The sequence below is a fragment of the Rousettus aegyptiacus genome, unplaced genomic scaffold (assembly GCF_014176215.1).
Source record: "Rousettus aegyptiacus isolate mRouAeg1 unplaced genomic scaffold, mRouAeg1.p scaffold_m13_p_1, whole genome shotgun sequence".
In the NCBI taxonomy this organism is placed as follows: domain Eukaryota; kingdom Metazoa; phylum Chordata; class Mammalia; order Chiroptera; family Pteropodidae; genus Rousettus; species Rousettus aegyptiacus.
Window position 1 is genome coordinate 19,766,505 of NW_023416284.1, and position 27,765 is coordinate 19,794,269.

Here is a 27,765-nt window from a genome sequence, read left to right on the forward strand (position 1 = left end):
GGATCACATGGCAACTCTATGATTAACTTTTTGAGAAAGTGACAAACTGTTTTCAAAAACAGCTGTACCACTTTACCTTGCCATCAGCAATGTATGAAGATTCCAGTTTCTCCACACCCTCACCAAGACTCATTATCGTCCATCTTTTTATTATAGCTATCCTAGTGAATGTGAGGGCTCTCGTGCATCAACATGTTCTACCTCACACTTCAAAGCCCAGATCAAATATGACCCCGAGGAACTTGGTAATGTGCTCCGGGGCAAGTTTAGTTACTCCCTTCTCCATAGTACCATCATTTATCTATGCCTGTTAGTGACCACTCATTATTTACTAAGTACCTACTACATGCCAAGCATCATTCTAGGTGAAGAAACTGAACAACACTAAAAACTTTTTTTAAACAGTGTGCCCTTATGGAGCTTATATTGTTTGTGGAGAAACAGACAATAAAAGGTCTGAGAAATGGTGGTGCTATGGAGAAAACTAAAGCATGGCAGGGAAATAGAACATGCCAATGGGGTGCTGGTGGCAAATTTAAAAAGAGTGGTCGTGGAAGGTCAAAGTTACATTTGAGCAGGAGTTGCAGTTAACTTTGAACTAGGAAACATACATGAAAGATGTCAAGTAGGCATTGGATAATGAGTCTGGAGTCCAGAGTCCAGGTAAATACAGTATAAATGGAGGCGCTAACAAGGAACCTGGAATTCAAACTGAGGTGCAGCTGCTAAACCAGGCAAAACCTCGAGTATGTGTCCTAGAAGGCAAAAATCTGTATGTTTTCCATTGTTGCTGTAACAAATTAACACAAACTTAGAAGTGACTTGAAGTAACAGAAACCTATTATCCTACGGTTCTATAAAAGCTCTATATGGGACTAAAATCAAGGTGTGGGCAGGCTTTTTTTGGAGGCTCTAGGTGAAAATGTTTCCTTGGTTTTTCCAGGTTCTAGAGGCCCCCTTCCCCTATCCACCAAACCCAGACACTCCATCTCTCCAAACATACTTCCCTAGTCACATCTTCTGACCTGAGGCAGGAAAGATTCTCAGCTCTTTATGACTCAAGCAATTATATCAGTTCCACCCAGATACTAGGATAATCTCAAGATCCTCCACATATCCACAGCTACGAAGCCCCTCTTGCCATGTAAGATATTTATACATTCCAGAGATTTAAGAATGTGAACATCTTTGAGTGGGGAGTAGGTCATTATTCTGCATACACAGTAAATAAAGCATCTCAAAGAGGAGTGATTAACTGTGTCCTCTGCTGACATGTCAAAAAAAAAGGATTGAGAATTGACCATTGGATTATGTATTATGGAGGTTTCTGATGATCTTTACATGGGCAGTTTCTGTGGAGTCAAAATCCTCACTGGACTGGGTTCGAAAGAGAAAAATAGTGTAGAGGTAGATAACTCTTTTGAATTTTGCTATGAAGAGCAGAGAAAAGGGATGGTATCTGAAAAGATGCATATGTGGCATCTGGAAAGATGTATATGGTCAAAGATTTCCTTTTAATATGGAAGAAATAATAGCATGTTTATAGGCTAAAGGGAATGATCTAGCAGAGGGGAATGAACAGAACGGCTAAATCTGGGCCCTTGGAGTAAGGGATGGAATCTAGTACACAAGTGGAAGAGCTTGCCCTAAGTAGGACAAGGACAATATGTAACTGGAGGAAAAGACAAGAGCATACAAACACAGACGTGATGGTAGGAGCCTGTGGAAATTTCCTTTTCTAAATTTTAAATAAAAGGTCATAAGCTGAGGATGGGAAAGGTATTAAAATTTAAGTTTTCAAGGTAAGTAAAAGAGTAAATGGGATAGAGAAATGTAGGACTGTCAGATGGTATTAATGTCTGCTTGAGGTCATAACTAAACACAGAGATAGAGTCAGCAAGTTCAGTTGCACAAGTGCAGAGAAGGGGGCATACTGAACTTAACCAAAAATGGAGTTGAGCCAGGCAAGTGCATATAACGAAGCAAGAGATGGGGCAAGGCAATTTACTGTGCAGCCAAGACTGACTGTAACTAACCATGGTCCACTGAACCTAAGCTGGGTAATGAAGGACATGAGGTGGAAAATTTAAGACAGGTGAGAGGATCAATGAATTATGTCACATAATACTGTAACCACTTACTGTTTATGTCTACATATCAAAATCCTCGACAGAGGTCCTCCAAAGTGGGATCAGTGTCTTTTCATCCTTGGTACCTTAGCACATTGTTCTCTGGATGGATGGATAAATGCTTACCCAGGGTTTGGGAAAATTCCCCACCACTCAATCCTATGATATATACAGATCCTCCTTCCTGTTTTTCTAAGAGTTCAAGTAAAAAGTTATGCTTCATCAAAACCTATGTCATAAATAGGTCCTTTGGAATGAGACCACCTGCTAAATTCCTAGTGTTGTGTTCAAGAACTGAACCTGAAAATGTACCAGATATACCCCAACTACAGTTAAGTTTGCCTTTATTGAACTCCGGGATGGCATGAAATCCTTGAACTTCCCAACCTCTAATTATTTCACCTCCTTGCAGTAATTAGCAGGACCCTAATCAGGTCTTGAAAATACCAAATTTTCTAAGGAGACGTAAATAAAACTCAACCTGGGGGTAGAGAACAAATATACAAACAAAGAGCATGTAAAATATGTTTATTGTTCTTTTAAAAGGGTTCTGGGTTTGGTTTTAAATCAGGCTGCACACCTTTCATCAGTCTGACATCTCTCTCACTATGTCAAACTGGCTTCGGCTAGCAATACTTCATTAAATCCAAAAGAAAAAATGTTTAATTTTGAGGAAGAAAATCCAGTTCTGAGAACAATTAACATTAATCTGTAATTTAAAACAAATGAGGGCTAATGTTTCATGTTGCTTTATTACCCTTCTCATACAGAACCAGGAATGTATTTCCCTAACTCAGGCAGGCACTGATACTGGTGGACACTGCACACACGCGCACACACGCATTCTTTCTCTGACTCTTTGTCTCTCTCTCCCTCCACCCAAACAACAAAAATTAAAGCCATGTCAAAGGAAAAAGGTTTGTTATGATATTGATCAAAATCCTTGAAATCAACAGTCTATTTGAGCTTGAAAGATATGCTGTTTTGATCTTGAGTCTATGTTAAAGAAATCTATCATCATGTTCTGATATAAAGAATTTTGGACAGACAGTACCATCATTTTTCATGTTAAAATTCTAGAAACAATTTCAAAAAGCATTATTTTGTTTTGTTTTCTGGGATAGGGGAGGAGAGAAGCTACAGATTTTCATTTAGTTAAAAAGCAAAACAACTCCGGCATAAGAGATATGCAGTTCACACAGCCAGCCAACGTCTGAGGTATCATCAGTGAAACAAGGTCCCGGTCCATTCCTACTGGCCTAGCTGATCCTAATAAAATGGGAAGTTTATGGCTCTGCACAGCAAATTCCAGCAGGACAAGATGACCCTAAGCCTTTATTCAAATCCTTAGAAGCAGAGCACTATAAAGTTTGTGAAATTTAGATAAAGAGTGCAAGAGCCCCTGACGGTCCTTCGACTTGCTTTGTTGACGCAGCCCAGCCACAACTGCCTTCTGCAAAAGAGCAGAAAGACCGTTTTTCTAGATCAGCATATTGAACCCCACAAAGATTCAGCAAAAATGACACTAAACCAATTTCACTAACAATGCAGTCCCTTTGCTACTCATTGGGCTGCTCTATGTCTCTCTCCTACCCTGTTAGGGCCTATGGACACATACTCGCTAGGCATTGTTGGTTTTGAACCAGCACACTTTTTTTCAATCTCATAAAGAACCTAGTAAGAAAGTAACAAGGCAATCAGTGGTTAAACTGAACTGTACATATAGGGGGCAGTTTGGAAAATGCCCATCACGGGCATTTCTCAAGTCCAAAATATTGTGTCTTTGCTGCTACTCCTCTGACTGTTCTTGAAAATTCAGAGTACAAATAAATCCTAAAATAAAAATTTTAAACTACCAGCACTCTCTGACAACATTAGACAGAAAATCAGAGTAATGCTACAGCCCACAATTCTACAAGGTATAGAAAGTGTGTTAACTCTGCCTGGACACGTCTTTAGTGATGGCCTGGAGTACTCCCCTTCAGAAAAAAGCTTCTGGGATACCCACTTAGCTTCATTGGTTGGAAAAGAGAAGAACTCGACTCTTAGCTAAGTTCTTTGAAAAAAGAGACTCATCTTAAAATGCCACTTCCCCACTAATTTATCAAAACAAAAACCCAAACAAAAGGCTCTTGGCTACTTCGCCTAATGCTGAATAGTTTTTAAGAAACTAACATGAACACCCCACTAAAAACCACCTGGATTGTATAATATATATGCCACTGCTTTTTTTTTTTTTTTTGGATTTTTTTTTTTTTTCTAAAAGTGCCCAGGTGGGCTTAAGGCTGCCAGACTGCACACACATCTACAGCAACAAAGACCTCTCCTATTCCATCTACAACTCGTATGAGGGGAAAAAAAGAGGACAGGGAAAAGGAGAGAAGAGAGGAAAAATATACCCCACCACTTCACCCCCCCCCCAAAAAAAAAGGAAAGAAAGAAATCGCACAACAGGGAGATCTATGTGCCAAGCATAATGGAAGAACGTGCTCCCCAAACAGATGGTTCTGCGCAGGCTAATGTTCTGCTGGTTTTCCCTAGAGACCTATTTTGAAAAAGTTAAAAAAGACAGGAGATTTTGAAATAATTCAATCCTGGCAGAAATTCAAACTCCAACACTAGAAGCAAAATTATCCTTCACTGAATTAATCCCTTTTTCTTTCTCTTTTTCTTTTCTTAAACATTTTATTCATGTTATAGAGGGATTTCTTTTTTTGTTTACTTTTTTCCAATCATGAGGAAAGTGGTTGAGGAGTACTAAATCCATCACTACTTTGATGACACAGTCAAGATTCCAGATTCACATTTCCAGGTACCAAGAGTTCCCTCTTAAATGCCACAATCAAGTCAGCCTTCGTTTATATTTCTTTCTACTGAACACAGCAATGCCCATTGGTATCTCTGAAGCGTAATCGCATCTTAGGTCGGTATTTCTCCAGGTAAAGCAGCTGTTTGGAATTGAATGCTCCCCTTCTTTTTCTGAAAATATAAGAATGGCAATCTTTATCATGTAAACTGCCTGATTCATTGAAATATATTATATATGACCTACGGCCTTTCTAACTCCACACGGCTGAAAACCAGCATATTTCCCATACAAAATCCCTTCTTAAGTTGAAACACAAACTTTCTGTGCCTTCCTAGAATAGACAAAATTTATTTGCTGACTCTTACGTCTATTAATCATTTAATAAAGATAAGAATGGTTCATCTAGAAACATCTGACTATACCTTTCCTAATTAGATTAATATAGTCTTCAGATTAGAATTGGTAGCAAGTATTCAGGATGCATGAGCAAGTATTTATATGAAGCAGCAGCGCAGATGGCATTCCTTGAAATATGTTACCTTCCTAGAGCTGTTACCATCCATTTCATGCACTCTGTCACAAGTATTTTTTTTCTTTTCTTATTTTTAAAGAAAAGGGAGAAAGGATAAGAAAATAGCCAAAGAATTCTGGACAGCAAAATAGCATGGCCCATTATTCTAAACTGATGCCAAGATCAGTCTGGGCACTACCATCCTGATTTTATGCCTGAACAAGTCACTGGAGACTCCTAGGTGATTAATTGCTCCTCTATAGATTCTGTCTTACCTCTTTGTTATAGCGAGTTGCATTTTTAAGGTATGTTAGACATCCACTGAAAGAGACACAAGATCACTGAGACTACTATCTAGCTATTAACTTTAAAGATTTCTAGATATTCAAGTCACATACTGGACATATTCCACAATGGCCAAATTTGCCACCTAAATTAGAAAATCTTTAAATCTGGGAGCCAGTAGCATTATGAGTCCCTTTATCATTTGCTCTTTTGATATCTTTGAAAAAACATTATTTTAGTCCAAAGCTGGCAAATTATTCCATACTACAAATGGTTACTTTCCATAAATCCTTCCTCTTTTATGATCTTGCTTAATGTGTTTCTGAACATAAAACTTCATACTCACTGTCTTATAAACTGAACTGCGTCTTCGTACTTCATTCCACATTCAATCAAAGCAAGTGCAACCAGCACAGGTGCCCTGCAGAGAGAAACTCATTTGTAAATACTCACATGTGTTTGAAATTATAAGATTTCTTAAAACCTAAGATTACTTATTACCAATATAATGCAAAGCTTGAACTTCCCTTTTTCCTATGTATGTACTAAAATATTTGATACCCTCCTATACAATAAAAATATCAGTATCATTATAGCTTCCATAGTATTATCTATTTTTAGCAAAGCACTAAATTCTAAATCTTTAATAAGAGAGGGTTACTCTTTAAAAAATCACTACATTTTATCTCAAATGTTCACATTATATATGTCGACAAAAATTCTTCATTGGTCTTTAATGATTATCACAGTAAAATAAATGATGAAATGTACTATCTACCTTAAATGTCTCAGAATTTTCATTATGAATCGATTTTGATTTGATTTCCTTATCAAATACTAAAAACTTGCTAGACTTCGACAAAATTCTTTGTGTCAGAGAACTGGTAATTAAGAACAGCCTCTGTATATCTTTTTAAAATGTAACAAAGGAACTGATAAAAGAAAAAAAAAAAAGTCCATTAGAGGGCACCAACTTTGGACTACCTAACTAAAATAGCTACTAGTTATAAAATTGTCCCAAGTTAAGTTAGAACACTACCTTTGCCCTTCAGGATAAGGACTGAAACTTCTGAACCTGAAGAAACTATACTAAACTGCAAAGAAGAAAATAGCAAACAAAAGGAGTGACCGGAGGTTAACAGCCTAAGTCACCACCACCTTGAGGCAACAGCAGCCTGCACTAATGTTCTGAGTAAAAGTCCACATCATAAACTGATATTCAATCTACTGCTGATGAGAATGTTGTTACACCACTCCATGCAATGTTCAAGAAAAAAGGTTTTAAAATCAAAGTTAATTTTCATTCTCCATACATCTCCTTTCAGGAGTTTAAAGTTCAGCCATCTGCTCTCCACCTATTAACTTCCCATTCATCTCAAAATTAACCATGTACGCATAGATTCTTCAAACTCTAACATTTTAATTTTGTTGCCCATTCAAAGACCTAAACCTGATTACTTGAAATGGGGAGAAAAAGAAAACATACTGAATTAAGACTGTATTTTTAGCTCAAAGATAAGATAATTACATTGTCAGTTTCAAAACATATTCTGAACCATCACCCACTAAATTTAGTATGGCATCAAATCAGACAACTAATGAAATATAAAAAGCAGCTCTGAGAAACCATACGCCAGCTTTTGTTCTCATTTCCTTTCCTTTTAGGCAATTTAATATTTACTGAAATAAATGCAAATTTCTATCAAAGTGAAATTTTTTATAATGAATTCACATTCAAAAGGGTAAGAGCATACCTTCCCAATCCTGCAACACAATGCACTGCAACACAACAACCTGGCTCTTCACGAAATTTAGTTTTTAACAGGTTTAGCCAATCGTCCACTATCTGATTAGGGGGTGGTGCTCCATCATCAAATGGCCAATCCTGGAAAGAAAAACATCTTTTACATTACACTGATATTTTCTCCACTACTGAAAATGATCCAAGTTCGAAATTCACATGTGCCAAATAACTGAGCTTTTCTCAATGAAGTGCAGTCACAGTCTGATTTTATTATGTGGAAATCTCTTATCAGTGATAAGAAATTATGCGTTTCTCAAATATTTTATGTGAACAGAGAGGTAATTAGACATAATAGAGAAAACTGTAATTAAAGCCAAGACAAAGTAAGAGAAAGTATAATACATGTCACTATGATTTAAAAGTCCACTCTAGCAAAGAAGTATACCAACTGGTATCTTACTGGTCTCCTACAAGTATTTTTGAGGATTATCCCCCAAATAATTCTAAGACGATGTCTTTTCTTTAGAGACAGACTCTCTGATATGAAGTCTCCAACAGTTAGCATATCATAACAGAAACATACAATCACCTTTGCACTTATAAAAAAGCGAAGAAACAAATATTTTTAAGGCTCTGCCTAAGTTATACATATCACATTTAACAAGCAAAGTGACACATGACAGGGTATCGAACATATGGGGACCTTTTTCTTAAGTATTCCTTTCTCTTTTTATATTCATCAGTTTGGGTTGTTCTTTTAATTAAGACGAACCCCATGTGCCTTCGGAATATACGTAGGGATTTACTTTCCTTGCTAAGTAGGTCCTAAGAAACCAACAACAAATCAGCTTTGAAGAAAGGGGAAAGGGGACTCACATTTTATATACTCTCTCTTCCATCTACCTTCAAGGACAGAAATGCAAAACACTGGGAATTTTTTAACAAAAAAAACATTAAGATTATTCTAATGAGACTGGATAAGGACACTTTAAGATATTAGAGAAGGAAAAAGAGAAAAGTGACAGAGCACTAAACTGATTCTCTACTCATTACTGGCACCACTATAACACTTCATGTAGCCCATTAGCCATGATGGTACATTATGTTTGTCAATTACATCCCACAATTAAAGGGCTGTCAGAGTTATCATTATAAATGTCACTAAAGAGTTTAACTGTAAATAGCAGTAAGTACCTTAGTTGAGTGTTTACTTCCTCTATACTCCCTAAAATGCACCTAGTTAACAATAACATAAAACATGCTTCACTTACTCAAATAAACAGATTCTATCAAAAAAATCATTAAAGTAATAATTTAGAAGCATCTGACTTCAAACTGACATAACTGAAACCACCATTAGTCTTTTCCAACGTGCCTCTAATTTGCAAGAGCATTGATCAAAGGATTGAAAGATCTGATTTGGAAGATACTCTCTTATAGTGTCCTAAACCCTCTTCACTTAGCAAAAGTAAATTAATAATCTATCTTAAAATCTGTCTGGAGAAAGGAAAGAAATTCCAAGCTTAATTTTAAGTGTCCTTGTTTTTTCAAGCTTAAGTTAGCCCTTTAATTTTATCTGATCACAGCTATTCAAAACAAAACAAAAGCCCAGATTTAAAAGCCTGGAATAAATCCCAGATCTACCATTATCTTCTACAAACTAGTTCAAGTTCTTTAGTTTATTTCTATTTCATCAACATTACTGATTCAAACAGACTATAGTTAATCCACAGTTCATTTTCTCACCCTGCCATCTGTCAAAACAAACTGATTTCTCATCTACCCACTGGAGAACATATAGTAGTCCTTCCTTATCTGTGGGGCTTCCAAGACCCCCAGTGGATACATAAAACCGCAGATAGTACTGAACTCTATTATATACTGTGTTTTTTCCTATACATACATACCTTAGTTAAAGTTTAATTTAGAAATTAGGGACAGTAAGAGATTAACAATAATAAAACAGAACAATTGTAATATAAGGTAATAAAAGTTATGTGAATGTGGTGTCTTTCTCTCCAGTAATTTTTATATTTTTCAGTCTAAACTGATTCCTGAATCTGTATAACCATCTCTTACTTGCAGTAAATGGTTTGGTGTTACTTGTTTCAGGGGATCCCTTGCTTAAGTGTTCATATAAGCTCAATGCTTTCTGGCACAACACATTGCCATCTATTGGAACATATTTTCTGTTCATGTCTTCCACCTACAAATTTAACGCGTTTTCCATCTTAACTTCGCACTTTTCACGTTCTGTAACAGTAACTTTTGCAGTCTGAGGTAGAACAGCAAAACTAGCAAAAGAAAAAAGTTTCTTTTTCCTTCTTCACAATTTCACAGATAGACTCATTTTTACCATGATCTTAGCAATCTTAGCATGATATTTTTCCTTTCCTTAAGTAAAGAACTTGCACCTTTTCACTTAAAGGAAGCATTTTCCAGTTTCTCTTTGGCATATCTGAACTGCCAGTATCACTACTCTTGCACTTTGGGGCCATTATTAAGTAAACTAAGGGTTAGTTGAACATAAGCACTGTAATACCACAATAGTCTATCTGATAACAGGCAACTACTAAGTGACTGATGGGTGGGTAGCACATACAGTGTAGATATGCTGAACAAAGGAAGGATTCACGTCTTAGGAGGGAAAAAGTGAGATTTCATCACATACTCAGAACAGCGCACAATTTAAAATTTAAAAACTGTTTATTTTTGGAATTTTCCATTTAATAATTTAAGACTATGTTTTGACCACAAGGTAACTGAAACCGTGGAAAGCAAAACTGTGGATAAGGGGGGACTACTGCACTCACAAGAAAAAGAACTTATATTCAGCCCAGTTTCAGAAGTTAAAAACAATTTTTTTTTTTTTTAACACAAGGCTACATTTAATACATGTTTATACTTATCCCCAGTGATTTCCATCCAGCAGACCTTAAAGTCATTTAGAGATGGGAATGCAAGCAAATTACTACCACTCCATACTATTCAAATACATTTTTAAAAAACATAATGCTTGGCTATTTAGTTATTGTGTTTCACCAAAAGAGAGGTGAGGAAATTTTATGAATCAGATAGGAGATGACTGCCTTATCAATAACACATTTATTTTCTTTGCATGAAGTGTCTGTCCAACTACTGATCAATGCAGTAAAAACTATAGAATTACCTCTCAATAAAAAACAGGAACATAACCTTATACCAATATCTTATTATTTTCTTCTTAACCAACTACTTTAAAAAATCTCATTCTCTTCCTACTATAATGCCTTCTCGTAATTAAGTCAAATAGCTCTAAAACTACAAGGTCATTTTATTATGTGGTCCTGCAATTTAGACAACTATTTAGGGAAGAAGGTATAACATTTTACCTAATCTGAGGCTCCTGTTTTGATAACAAAATTGCATATACAGGGGCTAGGAAAGAATTTAAAATAATTCCAATCACTTTATGCTCAAACTAAACTATGAAAAAAATATAATCACACAAAAGCTTCTTAGGAACCTATCAAAAAGTATGCTGATAACTCTGGAACAAGATGCCTTCTCCCTCTCCCTTATCCTCTTCCCACCTTTTTGTCCGCTACAAGTAAATCACAAAATATTAAGTAACTGATTTGTACTTGCAAAGAAAATGAGAGAATATTTCCATAAGACTTATGAATGCCTGATAGAAATTACTTTCAGTAAGATTCAAACCAGTAGCCTAGAAACTAAAAGCTAAATATTTCATCAATTTCCTAGAAAAAACAAAATGCAAATTTCCATTTTCTTAAAATAAGTGTTCACATTTTACTTTTTATTTGTTGAAAATACTCTGCAAGTATAAACTTTAAGGGCAAGAATGAACAAAACTGCCAAGCCAAAGGAATTTAAAGGTTGTTATGAACATTGTAGCTCCTAGTGTAAACTCAAAATGCAACCTATGTGCCAATTTAAAAAATATCTATATTTGAATGGGATAACTTGTAGTGAAAAAACACTACACACTCACTAGAACGTGGATTCCTTCTTTTTCAACTGGAGCTTTATCATATGTAGCATCACATACTCGAACCAAAGTTGTCACTCCATACTTCTTAAGTTCCTTTAAAGAAAAATATTTTAAAAATTGCTTTTAGAATCTGTAACCAAAACTTTAAAAATGTACTATTATATATTGAAACCATGAGACATCATTCTTCATCATTTGAAAGATCAAAATCATTCTCATAGTGACAATATATACAATGGACACTCTTGCACTCTGAAGTGGAAGCATCAATAAGACTCACTTTTATGAAGGGCAATTTAGTAGCATAACACAAAAACTTTACAAGCACACATATACTTTGACCTAGAAATTCTACTTCTCAGAATTTTTACTAGCAAAATAATAAAGATATACACAAAGATATAGGTGCCAGCATGTTCAGTTCAGGCTATCTGAATGGTAAAAAGATGGAAACAACATTAATGGTCCAAAAACAGGGGAACGATTAAAGAAAGTATGGCATATCCACACAGAATACTATAACAGCTGCACAAATAATACTAAGAAGGTTAGGGGAAGATTTTTTTAAATATACACTGTGATTTTATCTGTATGAATATTTATAAATATATGCATATATACAGAGGAAAAAATCTAGTAGAAGTTAGGCATTAACAGTTAATTGTCTTTTGCTTATCTACATCTTCTGACTTTTATGTAGTAAGTACTTACTGCTTTTTTTTTTACTTAAAGAAACAAGTTATTTTGAAATTAAGGTTAAAAAATGATATTATATTACAAAGCCAACTAACATACAAACAACTACAGCCAAAAGCCTTGCTCCTTTAAAAACTCTCCTACAGTAATGCCTAACAAGTAACCACCTATCTTCAAGGGGCCACCAACATCTTTTTATAGTTGCAGGAGGACAGTAGCCTCTGCCACTTTTGGAATCTATGGCCAAGGAATCCACAGGCTGAAAATAGTATCACGTAATTCAGCCAGGCTTAAAGGTGACTGAACAATCTAAGGGCACACAGACCTAGTATCAACTTGTACACTGTGTACACAAAGTTAAGAAGCTCAAGGATTTATTAGTATAAATAAGCAGGAACAGTGATCTCCTAGAAGAAGTAGAAGTAGTATCCATCATTTGGTTAACTAAAGATTAAAGTTATTTTGATTGCTAAAGGACTTTTATTTTTCACAGAAAGGCCTTCTCATAAAGTATACTCAGGAAAGTTCTTAGTATAATATTGAGCCAAGTATTTTAAGAAGTTTCAAAATACAAATAAAATCCCATTTAAATGAACTTCATAGTAGCCATTGAAAGGTTATGGTCGAATTTCTTATGGCAAATATTTGTGACCTCAAACAAGTCAAAACCTCTTTTGAATTTGGTTTTGCCATCTGTAAAATGAGAGAGGTAGATTTAGAATCCCTAGGAGTTCATTCACCTCTCTAAGTCTACTGCATAAAATACATGAACAGAAATCACATTCAAACTGAATAACTAGGAAATGATTAAAAACCTTACATTCAAATATTTGTTGAATGAAGAACAGAGTTTCTCTTTTACTTCCAATAGAAAAAATAAAGGATATGAGATTTAAAAGGCTACCTATAATATCTTTCTTTCCCTAAGTTTCTGGACCCTTGTATATGATGGTTACTATTCCTAATAGTAATACTTAGCAATAGTAATAGCTTTTCATAAAAAGGGATTAGAATATTCAAGATATTCATTGGTTTTAGTGTCAGAGACAGTTCTACTGTGTACTGTGTGCCTTCAGGCAAATTACTAAATCACTCTGAACCTCAGTTTTCTCATCTGTAAAAGGGAGATAATAACGCTATCTATATCTCATAAGAGTTATGGTAAGGAGTAAATGACATAATGCATAAAATTGCTAACTGTAGTGCTGGGTACAAAATGTTCAATAAATGTTAATTATTTTTATTACTGAAAGTGTGACCAAATAACTGCTAATAATGTAGAAAGAATATAAGAAAATGTGTATCTTATAACTAATCCAACCCAATTCAAACAGATTAGCAGGATGACCATTCACATTCCAATCACAGAAATAAAAGCCCTTGTAATAAGAGATTTCTTTATAATGGTGTTAATTTTTTTTAATAGTTTCAAGTATACAGTATTAATGGTGCTAATTTTTAATGGAATTTTATCTATAAATCAATCCAAAAAGTAGACCATGCTACAATCTTACCTCAGTGAACTTGTTGAGGGTAGCATTGGTAGGGTTATGAGTTATCAGAAAACGCATGTTCTCATAAGAGATCTCCACAGGGGCTGGGCGGTTCATTATGGCAAATAAAAAGTGTGAGCGTGCGTGTGTGTGATGGGGAAAATGAAAAAAAAAAAAATCAATAAATCTTGAAATGTTTCACAGCAGAAAACATTAAAAAGACCACTAAAATGCCTATTATCAATCAGTGTTTTCTCTATTCAACTTGTTTATTCTTTAAGAAGCTTCTCTCTTCAAGATAAGCAGAAGTACTTAGAATCCACTTGAATCCAAATTCAACTTGGGCCTCAATGTCTGCAGATGGATACCTTCGGACTCCAAAAAAATCCAACTACATACAAAACTTAAGCAGCCTTTACTACATTTAGGCACTAGTGAGACAAGTTAAAAGTTTAGGTCACTTTCCACTTTTGTTTACTTGATGCTTAATTTTACTGGAGTCATTAAAAGAAATATGCTTGCAATTAAAAAAAAAAAAAAAGCCAACTATTTCTGAGGCCAGTCTCGGTGTCCAGAGTCTTCAAGGCAATGTTAATTATGGCACATAGAACCCCCAAGCTCACTTGTCAGCAAAAACACTGTGCTGAGCCTGGCAGAAGTCTGCCCTCACACTCAGAATCGCCATAAATGTGCAACGTATATTCCAACGAAAAACCTGGAAGAGAAAAGCATGAGTAAAATGAACTGGAGGTCGACAACATCATAAACACAATGTCCAAAAGCAAGAATACATTCTTATGAGCCCAAAGCCATCTGAAATGGCACACCAATTCTAAATTATTGTCATCTATAAAGAATAGGATAAAAGTGTATACCAAGAGTTTTAAAAGCCAGAGATTCAAAAGTCAAGTATGTATTTCTTTTTTCAAAATGGGATCCAACAAGCAAAGTTTCTGTGTTAATAAGATTATTTCTAACTCAAGTCATTTTCAAATGATTAAAAGATCCTTAAGAAAACCTTCCCTCCATGAACTCTTTATAAAATTCACACTGATCTCATTTTTCTGCTTTGATGGTTAAGTCCTTCACATATATTTTGCCTAAAATAAGGTACCTATAAATGGATAGAGGATATTTACATAAGTTCCACTTTGAGGATTTAATTCTTTCTATCCAAAATATATGCATTGGCGCCCAGTTAGAATACTAATCCATAAAGTACTTCCTTCAAAAACTTGGAGTCTTCCTCACAACTCTTAGTTGTTACTACCTACGAGGAATGAGGAAAGAAGATCAGAAAAGTGAAGTGATTTGTCTAAGGTAAATGAATTAGTTGACCCCAAATTCAAACCTAAGTCTTCTGTTAGTTCTGTGGTTTTACCAATGTACCCGAACGCCAGCTGACTCAACTAATGTGTAAATACAATCCTCATTTTCTAATCCAGTTTACCTTTGCACTATTTCTCACATTACTACCTCAGAAGTACAGGAACACCCAAAGGTCAATGATGCACACAGCAGTCTCTCCTACCCAAATATTAATCCCTACCAAAAAACAAGGCAAGAAGAAGTGGCAGAATTTTAATATTATTTTAGGCCTCCTGCTTTGAAACACAGTAATCTTTAAAGCTGGTCAGAGTGTCAACATAATCACAGTTCCTCTGGAAATAGGGACAAGGTCTAAGTTCTTTCACTTGCCTCTTCCTTAAGCCACCAATAAATGCTTAATTAGAAGTCTCTATAAAAGATAATTGTGACCAGTCAGAAAAAGACATGAAAGATAATGACTACAGATCCATATTCAGGAAGAAACTAAATATAGATTAGGTAGAACCTAGACTTACAAACTTTCTAACCTATTCTATCCTCAAGTCTTCTTTTTGATATTCTTATGGCGTTTGTTTTCGTAAGTTACATACTTGTGATATTATTACCATGGATACAAATACAAAACTAAAACATTCCTAAAATATGAAAGACAGATAAATTCAAATTGGCATTCTAAGAACTTCAGTATCTCAGCAGAATGAGTTACTTACTACAATAAAAACACAAAAGTTCTACATTCAAAATCAGGAAAACAAAAACACACACCGCCACCCTTCCCCTAACTCATAATTTGAACTGTAAGCACAAAATACAGCCACCTTAGATTACACATTTCATAGAGTACTCCCTGTACAGTCAAGGAATTTTTTAGCTAGGATATCAACTTCTCTGACCTTTAAAAAAAAAAAAAAAAAAAGTTTGGGATCCAGAGAGTTCAAAACGACTTAACTAAGACCACACTATTAGTAGCAGATCAAGTGACAAGAGCCCAGGTCTCTGAACTCCCTATTTATTTTTCCTTCAATTTTAACTAACAGAAGTATCCACGTATTTTTCAAGTCATAATCTTTCTCATGTAAGTGTAACTTTTCTTCAAATATTTGCTTGGAGGTTTGTCTGCAACTCCATGACCTTAAACTAAGGGGAGAGAAGATTATTAAAGTAACCACTCAAAGAACAATGGTTTTGCATGCAGTGCAGTGTAAAACACAAGGAAATTCTAGAACCTGTTTGAATTTGGTTAAATGATGTTATCACAGCTAATACGTGTGTCAGCTGAGTAAAGGCACTGAAAGACCTGCATTGTAGTGATGGCCAAGCTTAAAAGGTTACAGCTCAAACATTAAGTTTTCTACCTGGTCTCCAGTGTTTGTCTGCTCAGCAAACAGAATAAGCTTTACCCCATCTTATTCCTCCAAGCTGATTTTGGAAGGATCACTTCCAGGAATAAGGACAATTCATTACCAGATCTTCAATTCTTAACACCATACTGAGAATCCCAGCAAAAGAAGTTCTGCCAAATGAAAACAGTATGTTCTATCAATGTTAACAGATACACAGATAAAAGCAAGCTTCTGTTTCTTCCCCTCCCCCAAGAGTTCAACTACACATCAACAGTTAAATGTTCTTGCACCTGTCGACTCAGATAAACTAATGTCAATTTCTGTGACACCCATAAGAATGCAAAGCAAAGTCTGTAAAAAATCATAACCTACCACAGCTGGAAAGTACTCAAAAATTACAGAGCCAAATATTTCAGCATAAATTCAGCACCTGTACAACCTTACCAAAAAACAAAACAAAACAAAAAAAAATCTTTCTTCTAAAGTTCTCTCCGGCATTAATTCTGCTCTAATCTCTTAAGTAAAAAATTGATTTTTATTTTAATTTACCAGGTGGTACAAGAGGCTGGTTCACTTGAAATATAACTGATGTCAAATTCAAATATGTATCTAAATTTTCTCTCCACCCTTTATCTTTTATAAAACCTAACTTTTAAAATGTTGCATTTGGGGCATTTCCATTTCCTAGGCAACATTTCCATTTTTAACAAAAGAATATGACTTCACTGAAGGATTATAAAGAATGGGCTATGACAGAGAAATCCTTTTATTAAAGGAGGAGGAGGAAGAGAAGGGAGAAAAGACAAAGAATAAAGAAAGAGGGGGTTGGAAAAGAGCAAGAAAGCAAAGGCCTACACCAACTAAGATAGTGCACTGCCAATAATACAACACAGTACTTAAAATTTTGGAGTATGTTAAGAGTTTAAATGTCCAGTGTCAGTAACTCTACTGCTAACATCTACCTAAACGAAAACCAAAATGCATGAAATACAATATCCATTCTTAAATGGAAAACTCTGAAGAGGTCAAAAAGAATAAAACATTTACATGAACTTATGGAAAGATGGCTGAGACTAAAAAAGCAAGGTATGTAACAGCATATACAGAAACATTTGTGAGGACTATATATGCTTTCATACCTATAGACTTTCTGGGAGATTACAAAGAGATAAGAGTGGTTGTGTGGGGGTTAAGGGGACTGGAACCGAAGGCCACAAGCATTATTTATCATAATATATACCTTTTGAATTGTTTTAACTTTTTTCATGTAAATGTTACCTTAATTTTTTTTAATTCTAGAGTGATGATAATGAACACTACAATGATTTGCAATTTAATTATGCTCTTAACAGTGCTATAACCATGGGACTACAAAGAGCCTCAAAAGAACTAGCTAGTCCCTCTGTTCCAGACAGGCCTGTACCTACGCAATTCCAGAAAGACAGTTTTCTTTTTTGTTAAAGATAATAAATTCTCTAGTAAAATTCAGGTCCTGCTTTAGTAACTGTAATTCTAAGTTCAAATATAAACATAGAAAATTCAAGAGTGTGTGGGAATTTTACAAAATCAGCCCCATTTAATGTAACCCAAACTTATTGGGCATCCTTTTGAAAATCCTGTCAATCCACTCACATTAACCTTTCCATTGAGAAATCACTTCTATTTCCAAAGTACAGCAAATGATACAATAAACCCTCTAATTTGAAGTGCTATGCCAGTGTTTACCAAATTAAAACGGCACATTGTAATATAAATGCACAATAAAGAATTCTAGATCTAAGAAAATAAAATCTAAAAGCAAAGGTCTGATAGACAAGTAAGCATACATTTACTGTTACTTTTCTTACCAGAAACTTTACAGGAAGTCATGCAAATTCAAGTCAGCTTGGTTTCTACAAACAGGCAACATGAAAACACAATCTTGCAACAATTTTTTCCTATAACAAATTCATTTCACTTCAGTGAAGACACCTGCACTTCCCTTAAAATAAGTATGAATATCTGTCAACAGTTAAAAATTCATTCTCTGAAGTTAGAAAATTTCCTTGAAATTTGGCTAAAAACTTATTAATTCAAATATCTGACATATACTATATGTTACATACTCTTATAGTTGCAGCAAGAGTAGTAAACAAAAATTTGTCAGGATGGATCTTACATTTTAGCAGTCAGAAAAAAGACAAAACATGCCACTGCTATGGAGAAAAACACAAAGCAGAGCAATCTGCAGTGCTTCCAATTTTAAATAAGGCTATTGGGAAAGACCTCACTGAAAAAAGTGACATTTTTCCAAGTCCTGGGAGTGTGAGCCAAACAGATATTTGAGGGAGCTTCTAGGCAGAGGGATTAGCTGGGCCGTGTTTGGAGTGTTCTAGGAACAGCAAGGGAGCCAGTGCTACTGGAGCAGAGATGGCAAAGGAACGAATAAGGTCGGAGAAATAAGAGAGCATTATAGGCCAATATAAGTATCTGGCTTTTTTTTTTTTTTCCAGAGAAAAAAACAGATTTCAAGCAAGAGTAACAATTTATGTTTAAAAGACTCACTAGCTACTATGTGGAGACAGATTATATGAATAGTAAGGGTAGAACCAGAGAGGATCAGGTAGGAAGGAGCCAGTTGCTATAATCAAGGAGAAAATGGTAATAGCTGTAGAGAAAGAACATAAGAAGAGATCCATTTCAAGATACACTCTGAGGTGGAACACACAAGGATTTGTCCACAGACTGGATATGGAGTCTGTGGGGGGAGAGGGCGGAGGGAAGAATCAAGGATCTGAATAACTCTAAGAACTTGTCGAGCCTAACAACATTTACAAACTATTCAAAAAACCATAAAATCTTCACAACCATCAAAGAAAAGAAAATTAATCTGTAAAGTACTACTGTATCTCCTGCATTTTGACCATTTTGTGGGGGAAAAGTATCTTAAGACTTGTAAACTAAAGAGAAATCAACTTTGCTAATTAATCACTCATCTTGGGGTTAATTGGTCTCAAACTAAAGTTTTACTCGTCTTTTATAACCTTACTCACAACTCATCCGACCACTGTAGAAACAGCTTTTTTCTCTGTACTAATTATCTTTGTTCATCCCTCTAATGTTGCATTTACCAAATTAAAATTGAATACATCTGGCTCCCTGAACGTAGAAAATTCAAATTAATGTTAGTTCTCTTGCCCTACTGACTAAAATCCTGGGGAGTTGATAAAGAAAGATGCATGCGTTAAATTCTACACAAATTAAGATACGAAATATCTGTAAACAAGCTAAAAATAGCAAGATGCTTCTTTACTGCTAAGAAAAAAAATAGTTTTATAGTTTACTCCCTTGGTTATTCCCACTTTTCCACTTCCTCATTTAAGGAGGGAACTTGAGAATCAAGTTCCAGTACAGAAATCAATAATCAGTTCTATAAAAAGAAATTATGACCTTGGTGGGAAAATATCTTAACATTTCAGAACCATGAGGAGATACAGGAGATACGCGGCCTGACACTCAGAAAGGAGAGGAAAGCAATTAACCAACAATCACACCTGCTTCTGAGAACAGTGACAGTTATTTACCCAGGTCCTGGGGCTCTCCCTGTTCCCAAATGAAAATGGAGTAGTTTTCAAGTTTGTCATGTACCATAGTGATTAGAAGCAGTCATCCTTTTCTGTAACTCCTACCTCTACAAGTAACTATAAGACAAAAATTACATAAAATATTTTCATACCACACTTGAAAATATTTACTTTTCAATTTTGTACTCTATTGTTCCCTTTAAAGATTAGTTCTCCAGCTAAATCTCTTATCCAAATTATTTTTCCTTTCATTAATAAATTTAAATGGAAGTAACAGAGCACTACAACCAATTTTCACTTTTTCTAAAAATTCGAATACCAGCAATAACATTAAAAATCCCAACAGCACAATTATAATATTGGGTATTATAGTTTTCAGTGAATCTTTTAAAAATTAAGTTAAATAGCCCTATTAAGTTGATACTATTCATTCATACTTTTTTTCATCTCCAGGCAAAGGTATCATGGCTATCCTCTCCATTAACTTTAGTTTATGTGCATTTTAAGACTCCCAAGCCTATTAGGTTTAAGCACATTCTTTTCCTAAATAACTGAAGTAACCTCCTTTATATAATAAGAACTACCTAAAACTCAGCTGCATTCCCATAAAGTTAAATTCTACTATTTATTTTCTTTCCTTCCATCCTTCTTTCTTCCATCTCAAAAGGCTATGTAACTGTCCTGAAGAAAAACTTAAGTCTGAATCATCTTAATTTAGTTTCCAACATCATTACATATATATTGATTCAAGAACTACTGAATCAATTATTTCTTTAATAAAGAAATGTATTTGAGATTCTGAATTTCAATTGGAATAAAGCAAATTCAGTAGTGAAACTCCAAAAGGACACCTGGATTCACCCTGTCAACACGACTTTGAAATGTTTTCTGAGCTATATCAGGAGAGTTGAAATGACTATAACAGCTGCAGGTTCCCTGAGGTTGCAAGATAGATACTTGGGAAAAGGTTATTTGAATCACCTTTCAAAATAACCTACAGCACTGGAGCAGCATGCAAAGCAAAAACTTCCAGGCTATTGTTAGCAATATTTAAAATATATGTTTCACAGCTTAGCAGTTTATGGGTCAGCTTAACTCTTTCATTTCCCTATTTTGTCAAATGTATTGAGCCTATTTAAAGGTCCTGTTCAAGTATCCACCACCAAAAGGGGGAGAAGGGAGAGGAAGCTCTCTATGCACAGGATACGGAATAAAAACAGTCCAAATTACATCTTGTCAGCACAAAATCTTTTGTTTCAGCCCCAGAAATTTTTTTGCATTTAGGGCATTTTGGTCTAAGTTTCTCCTCAAACCGGGTAAGTTACAATTCACTTCCTCTCCTAAATTTGCTTTTTATAAATCACATTATACTTCACAGCCATCTCTCTGTGTACTTAGTACAAGACAAACAGACAAGAACCCAAATCATTGGGTCAGCTTAACTCTATGTGGAGTTGCCAGTGGCCTTTTAAAATAGTCTACCCACTATTTGCCCAATAATGGCTTGATGTTTATTTTCATAAAACACATCCTTCACAATCTTTAAAAATGATAGTTATTTCACATCACATATGAATGTGAAGTAAAAATGGTGAAAAACCTCTATAATTCCATGTCAGAGGCTATTATTCTTTGCTTACTAGCTTAGAAATTCAGAGTACAGTCTATGACTTCAATTTGAACTGTTTTTTCATCCAGAAAGATCTAAATTAATTGAATAATTTAAAATCACCAAAACTTGTTTGTAACCACACGTGTGGAAGGAAGAATAATGTCACTAGAATTTATTGTTTCTCCATCATATCCTTCTCAATTTGCTGACAAATCCTGCTGATGACTCATATCCTTCTGCACTAACCAGTCACTCTGTTCCCTCATGATAGGCTTTTCACCAATAATGGAAAGTAGAAAACACATCAATTTGTTTTCTACTAAAAACAGTAAATATCGACATATGTATATAAACACGATTTACAAATACTGTGGTGGTACAACCTAGTGAATGTTTCCTGCAAAACAGTGAAAAAAGTTACACTCTAATCTCAACTAAAACTAAAAGACAACTAGAAGAAAGCAGACCTGATTGTGAATTTGAATTCTTGTCAAATGATACATTTGTATAGAGCCAACATTTTGACCACTGCAGAAATAAAAATAAAGTAATTTATCTGATCTGCTAAAGCAAATATATCATGTGTGCATTTTATGCCAAAAGAATTAACATTTTCTGAGAAGAATGAAATTTCAACCCAAAAATACTATGAAAGGAATTAAATACATCAATTCTCTAAAGGTAAAGGCTATTCTAATGGTCAAAATATTTTTTCAAAACAGGCTCAACTAGCAAAAAAAAAAGGGTCACAGAAAAGCTTAATCTTAAAATTTTCTACAGTTTAGAAAGGCAATGCTGTGCAATGTAAATTTGTATTCAAATGATGAAATTTTGTTTCTGGGCTTAAAAGACGATGCTGTGTTACAGAACCTATGGGAAAGAAATCGGTACAAGCAAACAAAAACAAATTGTATTAAAGTAGCATCAAAACTGTTGGTGTAACCTGTCTACTCCTTGCATTTTTCTGGGAAAGATTTTGTGCTCTGTAAATCTATACTGATTTAAACAGATGTGTAGGTAAAATCACCTTAAGATATGCAGGAGAAGAATCATTTTCTCACCTGGGTTCTGATAACTCCACAGGATAACTGTGGAAAGTAGATAGAGACTGCAGTGCTGTACAGCTTCTCTCATGGAGGAGCTAGTGTAGTGACAGTTTCTGGTACAGCCTAGACCTCTAGAACTCTAAGGAGCAACAGATTTAATATCTATATAATATCTATCCACTTGAGCTCTACACCAAGCAATCCAGGAAGGCTTCAAGCCCCCAAGGGAGTAGCCAGAAAGACAAAGGAGCTAGAGAACGTGGTTCAGTCAATAAAACAGAATAACTGAAGAAAGCTGACACCTCTATACATATACTAGTTCTGAAGCTAAAAGTGGATTTTAAAAAGGTTCTTCTAACATTCCAGATTAATAGACTCGAATCACTATTTCCCAAAGTAATTATAACTGGTGACATCCACTGTTCATTTACTAAATCCAACGTATAAAATTATCTGACCTATAACATCAAGGACTCTTGTTTTTTAAACTTAGAGAATAATCATCAGTTTCTATACACCCAACTAGTGTCTTGAGAAAAATCTCAAAGCAACATCCACAAAGAGTAAAAAAAGTATGGAAGTAACTGAAGTATCTTTAAAAAAATAATTTCAAACAAAAAAATGCTGACTTCCTTAACATCTACTTAACTCCTACATAGCTCCCTATAAAGTGAGTTAACTGGAAAAAAAAAAAAAATGTTTGTCCAGAGATTTAAATACTTTAAGCCTCAAGGGGAATTTTTTTTTTTTTATGCACTACCATTTATTTATTTACTGGCACTCTTTAAATTGGATTCCAAAACCTGTGATTCAACAAGTGATCTATAAATCAATTTATCTATAAAACTGAAAGAATGACACTTATAGGACTATGAATTGCAATGAGATGATTTGTGATTCAGCAGAAAGAAAATAATCTCAAGAAGGGGATATTGTAACCGAAACATAATGCTTGGACTTCATAAGTATTCTAAGACCTCAAGAACTCTACCACTACCCTTCTCAATAAACATAATTAAGATTACCATGTTAAACTATGGATCCTGATTTCTAGTTGCTCAAAAATTTTAAAGAACGGCATAGCACTTAAAAAAAATCAATCTATCTTAGGTTTTACTCTTCCAAGAGCAACAGCTAAAAACTTATGTGCTGTCCTCTGCATCTTATTTGTAAATGCTTTTTTCTAGAGGTACCAATCCCACATTTCAACAGAAAGTACAGTCAAGCCCTTTAAAATAATTCTCTACTAAATTTCAACTTTGTGCCTCATAGCTGTCTTTAACTAGTGCATATATAGAAAGGCTACCTACCATTGAAAGACAAAATGAATAGAAAGTTAATCTTAAGAAAAATAAATCTTTTTTACCTTGTTCACACAAATCTTTTCAAGTAAAATGTAAATATGAGGTTTTCACACTTTTTACGAAAGTTATATGCAAAACCATTACAAATTTACTCTTCCATAGTGCCACCAAAGTTCAATGATATGATTTCTGCCTATAAATTTGGTTCTTTCAAATTAAATATTACTTGACTGACTCATGGAGGGAGTGGTCTGACTTTGGCTGTTCTGAGTCAGACTATACCGGTTCAGCAGTGCTAAACAATTTCTCATTTATATAGGTATTCTAAACTGCTAGCCTTTTCCAGCTATTAAATATAACAAACTGACCTTAGTAGAAGTCTTAGTGGCAGTAATACTTTGAACCTGTACTGCAATTTATATTAACAAAGTGCTATTTTCTCACTTGATCTTCACAATCTCCTCAGGTAAATATCCCACACAGCTAAACAGAAGGACTTTCACAAAGTGACAACTTCTAGCTAACTCTTAGCCTCAATAAACTCTTCCTCTTTCCCCAAAAACTAAAAAACATAAAAGGCTGTTAAGTTTCTTTAATCAGACTTTCCTCTCCCAGACATATGCCAGGTGCCTCATAAAAACTGTCTCAAAGCACACACCCTAGGGCCCCAAGAGAGTTTCAAGGCAGAATCTCCACCCACATAAAAGCTTAGCTTAGGTCCCAAAGAGCCTCGAGTCAGCATCTCCTAAATGATCCCCTTGTCTCCAGCCACTCAGTCTTTTGCTTTAACTTAACATCTCTCATCTGTAAAAGCTGCTAGGTCACACTATATGGATGAAATACCTCAAAGTGAGATAAACTAATGCAAAGGTAGAATGGTGTGGTGGAAAAATCAAGGGCTGTGGTGTCAGACAGACCTAGGTTTTTAATTCAACTCCAATTCTTATTATCTTGTGACCTGGTACAGGTTACTTAACCTCTTAAGTCTCTTCATCTCATCACTGTAAGTCAACGAGGACTCTGTAGGTCCAGTGTCTGGCAAATAGAAATCACTCACTATGTGCCAAATAAAAACAAATGAGGACACCTACCAACCTTTATGGTAGCCGCAAGAATTAAATAAGAAAGTATGAAAAGCACCTGGTGCATAGTAGGCACTTAATACTAATTAATCTGGCCCCCCACTAAATACAGACAATATTAATTACTATTCTGGAAAACAGAACATGCTAGTGATTGAGAAAAAGAAAGCTCCAAGATAAATATAATTTCTGAAACATCAATGCTTTTGTCTATTGCTATTATCAAAAGGATCACCCTACTCTTTGCTTATCATAATGAAAGACTTCCAATTTCTAAGAGAAGTCACATATGGTACCGAGCCATAAAATCCACATCAAGGTACTCTTCAACAAGAACCCGTGCTACACAGAAGAGTCTGGGAAAAGTCCATGTCAATGATTAGTCCATTCGCTATCCAATATGAAACTTTTAAAATGTCAAGATCAGAATACTGACAATTTCTCACCATCTTCACCAACACAATGGTATGCTGGCAAGTGATTCTGAAGCCTTAATAATATGTCATTCTGTAGCTTTAATATCCTTTTGCACATTGAATAAAGCGTAACTTCACTCATTCTGTAACATAAGAGCACAGCAGCAAATAACTACCATATTCTAATCAAGCAGTGGTTGTAGTTTGGTGACTCCCAACAAGTTGCATTTGTTCAATGTCTACAATGATGCTAGAACTGCTAGACACTTTATATGTCTCTTGACAAATTCCAGGAAATAAACTAACCTATGGTTCTTCTTCATCAATGTTTCATCATCATCATCATCACTATCATCATCATTATCAGTATTACTTCTTAAGAGCTTTTCTGCAGGACTAGAAAGAGCCACAACTTAAAAAAATATTAGTTCTATTTACTGATCTATAAAATACCTTTCACGTGAAAAGCCATCAGTACTTTTACAAATGAACTTATGCTTCTGAAGACACTAAAGGCAAGAGCCTTGGATCCTGGGCTACAGACAAGTTTTAGTTAGCACTCACAGTCCCAGACTAAAATGGGATGACAACCATATCCTTGACAAATTTGGAAATTTATGTCGATGTCATGAAACGGGGGCGGGGGGGTACCACAAAAAAAAAAAAGGCACATCCTTTCTTTAAAAAATCCCAGAACCAGAAGATGACAGTGCCACGGAATGCACTTCTATACCCTTTCCTCATACTTGAATCGGAGAACCCAGGGAAGAGATGCTCCTGTAAAGAACTCCCTAACCCAGGGCACCAGGATTCACTATCGCCAAACACAACGATCAACGGCTGAGGAGAGCTCCAGAATGCCTGCTAACACCCTGAAGAGACGCAGGCACACCCTTCCACACTCACTCCTCTGCCATTCACCTCCCCAACCTCTCACACTGCACTCATATTCTCCCCACACTCGCGCACTCACTCTCCTACGCTCATACTCTCCGCACACCATCTACACAGATACTGACCCCCACGCATACACTTCCCACCCACACTCCTACTCTCCCCACCACATACTCTCCGGTACGCTCACCCACACTCACACATTCCCCTCCATGCTACCCCTAACACCCCATTACACTCTCTCCCCAACTGCACCCTTCCCTCACCCCCACATGCACACTCAGTCCTCTCACTCTCCCCCACGTCACGCACACGCATTTCCCCACACCCACACTTAACATTCTTACACACACACACACACACACGATGGCCCCCCTTTCTCACCCACCCTCGTTCTCCACGCTTCCTGGCTGCGCTCTCCCCAACCGGGGCCCCGGCCCTCCTTCCGGGGACGTGTCTCGGGCCTGCACTAATGGCTGCGGCGCCTCCCGCCCTCCCCTTCCCCGCGGCCCCGAGTGCCGGCGCAGGGGACGCCCGGGAGCAGCGCACTCACGCTGGCGAGCTGGGGACTGGGCATTGACGTCCGGCTGCGGCGGGAGCGAGGAGGCGCCTCTCTCCTCAGTCACCTCGGCGGCGGCGGCGGCGGCGGTAGCGGTGGCGGCAGCAGCGACGACTCCCCCCCAGCCTCGGCGCGCGACACCCGGCCCGGCCCGGCGGCGGCGGCGCGTGTCCACGAGTCCGTCTTGCTGCTGCTGCGGCCGCCGCTGCGTCTTCTGCTGCCGCCGCTGCCCCCGCTGCCGCCGCTGCCCTGTGGCTTCGCCTCGCGCCGTGCCCGGCCGCCGCTGCAGCTCCAGCCGCTACCGGACGGACGACGGTTACAGCCCGGCCGATCGCGCCGCCGCCACCACCGCTGCGCGCGCAGCCGGAACCAGCTCCCGCCGCCGCCCCTCAGGGGGCGCTGCGGGGCGCGGCGCGCGCGTCCGTCGGCCCGCCCCCCGCACCCGCTGACTGGCTGGCCCGCCGGCTCGCGGCGGTTGGGCCCGCCCACTGCCCCGCGGGGCGCTGACCCACTGCCCTCGGCGCCTCCCCCGCTCTCCTCCGTCTTGGTTCCGCTCCGCACTCCTGGTTGCGGAAGCGTGTCCATGTGACCGGGGAGCCGACGGAGCTGGGCCTGGAGAGTTCGCCCACGCCACGGCACGCCCATCCGCACCTGGGCTGGGGCGAGGGCCGGATGCTGCCGTGTGACCCTCAAGGTCGAAGGGCTTTTTTTCGCCCGGATCCCGAGCTTTGGGGCCTGGGGCCAGATCCTTTTGTGACGGGGTGGTGACCGAGCCCTTTGCTCGGGGATTTCCAACTCAAAAGTGAGAACCAGGGTAGCTAGTTCTTGGCTGCCCTCCCTCGGGGCCCCAAATAAATGGCGTGTGCGTCTGCAATTGCAAAGGATGTTTCAGTACCTTCCCCCATATCCCTGCCTGCCACACACACCCAAACCTATAAACCCTCCCTGGCAGACCA

At 36.9% G+C, this 27,765-nt stretch overlaps 1 protein-coding gene across 2 annotated transcripts; it reads right to left on the reverse strand.

Moving 5' to 3' along the window:
• Positions 1-2,640: 2,640 nt before the first annotated feature.
• PTP4A2 (protein tyrosine phosphatase 4A2) lies at positions 2,641-27,157 on the reverse strand. Of its 2 annotated transcripts, XM_016150416.2 has the most exons (7): positions 26,804-26,931; positions 16,346-16,503; positions 13,683-14,376; positions 11,473-11,565; positions 7,489-7,619; positions 6,081-6,155; positions 2,641-5,108 (listed from the first exon to the last, which is right to left on the reverse strand). In XM_016150416.2, the coding sequence occupies exons 3-7, from the start codon at positions 13,776-13,778 to the stop codon at positions 5,000-5,002; spliced, it is 504 nt and encodes a 167-aa protein (XP_016005902.1). In that variant the 5' UTR covers positions 13,779-14,376; positions 16,346-16,503; positions 26,804-26,931; the 3' UTR covers positions 2,641-4,999. The 2 variants fall into 2 exon arrangements, with proteins under 2 accessions (XP_016005902.1, XP_016005900.1); XM_016150414.2 differs by lacking the exon at positions 16,346-16,503 and having other exon boundaries at positions 26,804-27,157.
• Positions 27,158-27,765: the final 608 nt, after the last annotated feature.

Bases quoted from the DNA above. Each gene is read 5' to 3' on its own strand.
- PTP4A2 (XM_016150414.2), bottom strand. From the start codon at position 13,778: ATGAACCGCCCAGCCCCTGTGGAGATCTCTTATGAGAACATGCGTTTT. The intron at 11,566-13,682 runs GTAAGATTGTAG...TTTTCTTTAAAG, and splicing joins CCCTCAACAAGTTCACTGAG to GAACTTAAGAAGTATGGAGT. The intron at 5,109-6,080 runs GTGAGTATGAAG...TTATATTTTCAG, and splicing joins GCAGTTCAGTTTATAAGACA to AAAAAGAAGGGGAGCATTCA.